This window comes from Papaver somniferum, chromosome 5, assembly GCF_003573695.1.
Source record: "Papaver somniferum cultivar HN1 chromosome 5, ASM357369v1, whole genome shotgun sequence".
Classification (NCBI taxonomy): Eukaryota; Viridiplantae; Streptophyta; class Magnoliopsida; order Ranunculales; family Papaveraceae; genus Papaver; species Papaver somniferum.
Window position 1 is genome coordinate 157547437 of NC_039362.1, and position 7991 is coordinate 157555427.

Here is a 7991-nt window from a genome sequence, read left to right on the forward strand (position 1 = left end):
CGCACGTTGATAAATACGCTCCGTTAGGGCAATTCCTATGGAATGAATAAACCTGGAGTCTGTTCATTTTGCTCCCACTATGAAATGAACAAACATGAAAAATGGATGTTCAAACCATCAGATTTGTTGGTTTGAACATCGAGTCGGTAGAATCAGCGAGCGCTTGAGAGAAGGACGCGCGTTCTTGCCAAAAACACTGGAGTTAGAAGAAAAGACGCTGGCGTTGGAAGAAGAAACGCCCAGTACTTTTCTCTCTCCAAAATCGGTTTAAGATATTTAAGATTTATTTTTTAATATGTATTTTTATTAGTTAAATATTTCGTAGGACCCAACTCTTAATAATTTATATAAATAAAATCATTAATGAGATCCAACTTTTACTAGTTTATATCAATAAAATCACCAATAGGACCCAAATTATTCATTTTGCCTTGTTTCTCGTAGCGAAAAATTCAGTCTGTTGATCCACACAAATGTCGTAGGTTGTTCATTTTCGTAGGAATTGCTCATACTTACTAACGTGCACCAAGATAGTATTGCCACGTTGGAGCATGTACGGCACCTTGCTTTTTTCAGTTCCCCAGTATTGGAGGTAAAGGCGCATTTGTTTAGTATTTTGGAGCCATTTTAGTGTTGGAGAGTCATGTCACGGTCCTCCGGATAAACAGAGAAAAGTTGTAGGAAGAGAGAGAGGGAAGGTAAAAAGTTCCAGAGGAGTCCTTCTTTCTGGTCTTGAATGAAGTTCTTCTTTCGGGGGTTTAATGGCGAATCTACTTAGAAATCGAAAGAGGGTTTTTCCTCTATGTCGTGCTCCTGATGGAAGTGCCTTTCAAAAATGGTTTCTTCCTACAAACCCCCATTACTGCTAACTGTTTATTTCTTCTTTTGATGGTTTTTGTTTTGTTTTCTTTTTATTTTTGTAGTGATTTGTGTGGGGTTTCAGTTGCAATTGCCATTTATGATATGCATGAATGTAAGCTAAAACAAGGAACAAAAGGAGGAAAGACGAGAAACAAAAAATGTGAATCATTTAGTAAGGATTATGATCAAAGAAAGACTGTGAAGTGTGAAGATGATGGAAATAATCAAAAAATTGATGATGGTGGAAAGGGTTTTTCTGACCAACCAAGATCAGCTTTTTGCTTTTTCATGTATAATATTTATTTATTTTCTTTTCATTTTTATTGTTTTGGTTTAGAAAATGAGTGTAACATTGAAAAATTGGGGAACTAATATGATGAATTTTGCATTTTTTAGGGAGAGTTTACAAAAGAGTGATTTTTTGGATGTTGATGGAAAAGTGTTTGAGAAATGGAAGTGTATGTCACTTAAGGTAATTAGAGAAGGTGCTTACTTAAATTTATTATTGTATTTATGCTATCTCGTGTTTAATTTGTTTGAGGATTTTGTTAGGAAAGAAGCCCTTTTGTCCTGGAAGCTGAAAAGGTGAATTCAGCTCATGAGAATATCTTACTTAAAGAGGTCCAGGTTGAACCACTGGTAATGTCAACTATCATCGTATTTGCTTTGATTGCTTACATTTCCATGAACTCGATTAGTGTATTGTACCTGGTTATATGTCAGTATGTATTATGTGACCCTGATGGAAGATATCAAGTGTGCGCGATTTATGATGTTTTGTTATATCTGATACTGATGGAAGTTATCAAGCAGGTTATGCTTGTTTGAGTATGCTTATTCTGCTCTAAATGTCTATTACATGCAATGATTTGTTTGTGACTTGGTTAGTCGAGAAATTTAATATTCTGTGGCAATACTTCATTTACTTGGAAGTGAAATTGTTCAAGTAATAGTTTCCGTGGTTCCATCCGATGTTATCGCTACTTGGCCCGTTTTGATCTGTGTTTGATATCGATGTCTAGAACCGTCCACTGTCATTGAGTATGTAGCTGCTTCAGATAAACCAAAAAGTAATAATTGAAAATAATCTTCCAGTATAATAATTCAGTAGTAATGTGATTCTTTAAATGTTTTTCTTAATAATTCTGCTTTCCTTGTATTGTTTCTTTGATATTGTCTCCATATGTAAGTTACTTAGTTCACCGTGGCTTACTCTTAGCAAATGATTTTGATTTGTTTCTCTAATGCTTAATAATCTGAGTATTAATGTTTTTATTTTCAGATGGATGATGAGGCAGATTCAGCAATGGTCAATCGATACAATATGGTTTGTGTAATTAGGTTACCCATCTTGTGTACTCCGAACATGACAATTAGTTGCTGTGAATAGTTAGGGTACATTTGCATTTTATACTCTTCAAACAGATGAGTAACTGTTTAATTTTTCTTCTCACAGGACACTGGTGAGGACGATGATTTCTGGGGGCCTGGTGAGATGTACCGTCTTCATAGGGTAATCTTCTCTTCTTATATTGTTTGTATTATATAGAATATTCAGTTACTTCACGAGTGACTTTATATTGGAATGTCTCGTTGATCAGCAAAATAGAGATCAATTAGTTTTCATTTGCGTAACAGCAGTTATATTCCGTCTTGTAACAGGGATACTCGTGTTCGTGGATTAATGATTCAACTGTTGATCTCGTGCTGAGTCAGTGATTAGAAGGGGAAGGTCGTATATCATCTGTTTTTCTTGTAAATCTTGAGAAAATATGCTGATCACGCTGTTGAGGCCCTGCTTATTCGCACAAAGGCAAGTCATGTGTCACTCTGGCTATTGTAAAAGAAACAACTAACACTAGGATTGTCTCTAAGTTCAAACCTTAGACATGCAATTTTCATTTCTTTTTGGAGGGTATTCTTGCAAATGAAAATCTTTTGGTAGAGCATGAGGGCTAATTGAAGGTAACAAAAGGAATTGTTCTCCTTTGTAGACGCCTTCCTATATTTGTGCAATTTTTGAGGGAATTCAGTACCATTTTGTCTATATAATGAAGAACTACCCCTTTTTACAGCATTAGCTAAACAAATTCTATCGTTTCAAATTTCTTCAGTTTGTTTACTGTATAGAGTTGTGAACAATCAGTAATAGCCGAAGATTGCGAAAAACATGGCACCACATCTAATCCGTCAATCTTGTGAGGTTCCTGGCATTGTGCTCCAAGTTTTTGATGGGGATAGTTTGTAATTGCTGAATATACTATAGGAAAGCAAATGAGCTAGTCTCAAATTGTTGGCGCGTAAAAATTTTAATTTTTCTTACATGTACCCAACTGGTGTTTTTATATAGTTTTAGGCTTGGGCCATTATAATGTCGAAAGAATTTTAAAAGAATTTAATAAGAAAGAAATTTCATCGGTGAAAACTGCTAAGCTTGTTTTGAGGCATAAAGATTTTTCAGTTAGGCATATAATAATGAATAATGTCAAAATAGGGTCACTAGATAAAAAATACCATCACCCCCTTATCCAGCCTTTTTTTATAATGGCATAACTATCCTTACTTAATTAATTTTAATGATTATGATTAGATTTAGTGATAATGATTAATTTGTAATGTTAATAATTGATTAAAGTTAAGTTGTTAGTATTATATTAGTTGAAAAAAATCTGATTTTTGTATGAGAGAGTTGGGATTTTGAGATGATTAAAATTCAAAATGGGGATTCAAATGACGAAGGAGAATCTTCATCTCGTAAACAAAATATCATACTTTGGTATGTTTAATATCCTTTTTATAGGATGAATTCCTCAAAAACCTGAATTTTCACATACAAGTACGACGAATCAGAGGAAGACTTCTGATAACTGGTATGATACATAGATGAACAGTTCGGCTCAAAATCTAGGAGAGTCGCATCATCTGAACATCATCGAATTCCAAAACTTCTTCAAATCAACAGTTCGGCTCAAAACCTAGCAATGTACAGACTAGCCGAACATCATTGAGTGTTTGAACCTATTCAAAAGTTCGGCTCAAAATCTAGCAAAGTCGCATCAGCCGAAAATAATGTTTCCGTAAATCATATATATACTAGGTTCAGCTCAAAATTGTATTCCAAGATCAGCCGAACTGATCTTCTGAAAAATTTAAAACGACAAACAAGGCTAGGTTCGTCTAATAATTTCGCGACTTTTTGAGCCGAACCTACATCTGTAAACCCTAATTTCATGTTTGAAATTCTATTCTATTGATCAAACAAATTAAATTAATCAAAAACAAGTTGAGCTCGTTACAAATAACTTCTTATATACATTTGAGAGCAATCGGGATTTGGGTTTCGTACTTCAACGTCGCTAACTTTGATTTTGTGCTTCCTTTGCTTGATTACTTGTTTGATTGAATTAGAGTCCAAGATGTTTAAGTTTAAAGGTTATTTTGATTTTTGATTTTAAGTTTTTAAGGGTAAGGATACTTTAGTAATTTAAATCATTTAAGGATATATAGGTAATTGCACTACCCTTTAGAAACCCCATATAAATCCACCCTAGATGGGATAATGAAATAGTATGCCTCGAAAAAAATGAGTATGCCTCAAAACAGGTTTCAAAACTACAGTCAGGCCCATTTTTATTAGAGCAAGTTACTCTTGCATACAAAGGTGCAACCAAAGCGAAACATTCTCCGATCACTGCTCACTGCTGGTTTGTTGAAATATTCTTGCCATTTTTATCAACTCTAGCCACTTGATTATGGTCTTTACGAGTCTAGTCACTTGATTATGGTCTCTATGAGTAAATGTGTAAATCCAACTTCCAAAATTCAACGAAGTAATAGAGCAACCTACAACTGCTATATTCTTAGTTGTCAATTTATTGACAGACTTCCACCCACAGATGTAATAACATTCAAGCAATCTCCTTCCAAATGTAAGTGTCCAACTCCCTTGATTTTAGCTATAGGGACTAGTTTCAATAATGCTTTTGCCTCCACTTAATCGAGTACTTTGGAATGACAGGATCTAGCTCATTTCCGCTGAATAACAAAATATTAGTCAATTGATATGATTAAAAACCAAATTAGTTGTAAGAAAAAAATTGATTTAGGTTCAGATCTCGTATTTTTCTCCATTCTCCTTGCACGAACAAAGACGAGTATAAACTGTTTTTTTTTCCTTCCATAAGATGTTTTTTCCTCCCTATAGCAAAACACCAATACGAGTATCAACAAAGAGGAGGTTTACCTTTTTTTTTGTCAATCCAGTTTTGAAATTAATGAAGGAAAATAGTTTTTTTTTTATCATTCGGTATCTTGATTTGTCCAGAACTTGCACTTGGTACTGATATTATTCCATGTTAGAGCTTGGTACTAGGGTTGTATATTGATTACCATCGACTAATTGAATTTTCAAAAAATAATATATAGAATATATAATAAACGTATCAACACTAATTTATTGTTAGCACGTTTTTTATCTTCAAATAAATGAAAAATCGATGGTGGCTAGTCTATTTTCTTGTTATTATACCTAATTTTGTAATGCAAAAGATTCTTTAAATTAAGAACTCATATTTAGGGATACCCCACTAAATTAAGTGTTTTACTCTTTTCCGTGTTAGTTAATTTTTCAATTTGTTTTCCTTCAATTTTGTGTGTTTGCTCTCAAAGCTCAATTTTTACTAGGATTTAAGCAATCAATATGATATATAAGAATAAATTTGAGAGAATTCAATGTCTTTTTAATTCATCTAAACTTCGTAGTTTCTCAATTGACTATTCTTTTTCTTCAACTGAATTAACTTTTAGTGAACTTGATTTTTTTTTTAAGTATGTATATATAATAGAAGAGAAACTAAATTTTTATTACACGGAATGTGATTCCCGTAGAGTCACTTAAGAGAATCTGGTTAAGAAAAGGAGGGTTTGCAAGGTCTCATATTGCTGTCGAGTAGTTTCCTGCTTCGCCTACCATCTGCTGTGAAGTCTGCTATACTGTCTGCTGCTTGGTTTCCTTCTCTATAATTTTGTTGAACATCGCAACAAGGGATTTTTCGCAATCTTTGTTTGATTTCTGCAATCATCACTGATATATACCAAGGAGCTTCCGTTGGGTTTTTTATGAAGCGCATGAGATTCTCAGAGCCGTTTCAAATAACACTTTTATCCATTATCTTTCTGTCGTCATTCTGGTTGCTATCACGGTTTCCCATGTCTCTGTCGCCATGGCAGTAGTTAAACCTAGAGGTTGTGCAAGATCCATTACGGTTTGCGCGTTCGAATCCCTGCAAATGAACCCTGCTCCTTCCATACTTGGATGGCCTATAGCAGCCCCATCTGTGTTTATTTTAATCCAACCCGGTGCTGGAGTAGACCAGCCAACTTGAATGGTTGTTGTTGTCCTTGTGATGGTTGTTGCAATCCTGGGTGTTGGATTCCCAGGTAGCACTAGTGGGGAAATATTTTTTTCCCATTCATATTCTTGTTGTTGTGCTAGATCTCTCGTGTTAGAGAATAGCTCGGTTGAACCTACCAAGCGTTGGTATGTCAAGTATGGTTGTCATATTTTAGTATCAAAACTCATCTAGAGTGCTTGATTAATTACTAGAGTCAACTTCGTTTAGGTTAGATTAGAAATTCCAGGAATGTTGAGACTTACAAGTATTACTCTAAAGACCCGAAGAATGTGAAGAAGTAACGACTACAACGAAGACATTATCCTTCCACTTGAGGTTAGTAATGCTGACTTGACTTGTTTCCATTCCTAACGTATCCTTCAAGTCGCTTTATATTGAAAACATAACATACGAAGCTATATTTATAATACTCTAGTGATTAGACTTGTCATAGCATTATGATCAAAGTATCAAGGAATTACATTGAATTACGAAGTATAAACGCTTATCTTTTGAACTTCGTAAATACGACATCAACATAATCTATGTGTTTAGTTACTTGATTATGTGTGGGATATAGGTGTGATTTCATCCTAGAAAACTATGTATTATTACATTTTTTTAAGGAACTAGAAGTATGAACTTGTTTCATAATCGAAAGGGAAATCAATAAGTGTGTTAGTCCGGTTTTCATTGAAGATTATTTGGATGACCAATGCAAGATGACAAGGTATCACCAATCTTAACTTATATTGAGAATCAAGGTAGAACCGGTCATAGCCTATATTGAGTGACATCGTGTAACCAATACTAACTAGTTCTGGGAAGCAGGGTATAACCGTCCATGACCTATATCTAGTGACATGGTATAACCGTTCCTAACTTTTTTTTGGGAAGCATGGTATAACCGGTCATAACCTATATTAGAAGTCATGGTATAACCGGTCCTAACTTAGTTTGGGAGTCATGGTAGAACTGGTCCCAAGAGTGAAACCGAGTTTCCAAATTCACATATTTCTTTATGTTGTGTGTGAATTAAGAATTAGGGTTTGCTAAGATAGGAAACTTCTAGATGTCGACATTATTTGAACATGTGCACAACTCTTATCATTTATTGTTCAAAGATACTCCTTGGTAATCAAGGTGATCCCAAACCGAAATAATTGAAAAGCATTTAATTATGATTTTCGATTTTATATGTTTTAATTACCAGCATTAAAGCATATACTCTAGAAAAGAATTATTACTTAACGTGCTAAACTAATAATAGAAATTTTCTATGATAGATTTCGGAAATATTGGTTGACATTTATTGGAAATAGGAAAACCGAAATGTACTTTATTGCATATCTTGAGAATATTTTCAGTTTGGGAATTTCTTTGTTGTCCAAACAACCTTGGTCTATAAATACTTGAGTTTGCATTTCTTGCAAACTATCCTAAGATCCAGGAAAAATTCATTCGTGTTTTGTTTCTGGTGGAGACGTCTACCCGGAGAGGAAAGTACCCTAATTAGGCGAAATCTCTTACGATTATTTATTCGATTGACTAACGTTGGTTGAAACTTTGATTGCACCTAGTTTGATTATTCTTGAGAGACTTTTCTTCTGACATAAGGGTCACTCAAACTAGATCAAAGTATCGACAAGATCTTTAGAACTGTTGTTAGATCTAAAGACATCTTGTGATAATCCATTGTTAACAGACTCCGTTCTGTGCGTGATTGATCACGAGAGG

At 34.3% G+C, this 7991-nt stretch overlaps 1 protein-coding gene across 3 annotated transcripts; it reads left to right on the forward strand.

Moving 5' to 3' along the window:
- The first annotated feature begins 638 nt into the window (after positions 1-638).
- Positions 639-2950, forward strand: LOC113278021 (high mobility group B protein 7-like). 3 transcript variants are annotated; one of them, XM_026526968.1, is made up of 7 exons: positions 639-838; positions 924-1151; positions 1258-1333; positions 1414-1500; positions 2144-2194; positions 2318-2374; positions 2524-2950. In XM_026526968.1, the coding sequence occupies exons 1-7, from the start codon at positions 762-764 to the stop codon at positions 2578-2580; spliced, it is 633 nt and encodes a 210-aa protein (XP_026382753.1). In that variant the 5' UTR covers positions 639-761; the 3' UTR covers positions 2581-2950. The 3 variants fall into 3 exon arrangements, with proteins under 3 accessions (XP_026382753.1, XP_026382751.1, XP_026382752.1); XM_026526966.1 differs by having other exon boundaries at positions 644-1151; XM_026526967.1 differs by having other exon boundaries at positions 644-1151; positions 2144-2188.
- Positions 2951-7991: the final 5041 nt, after the last annotated feature.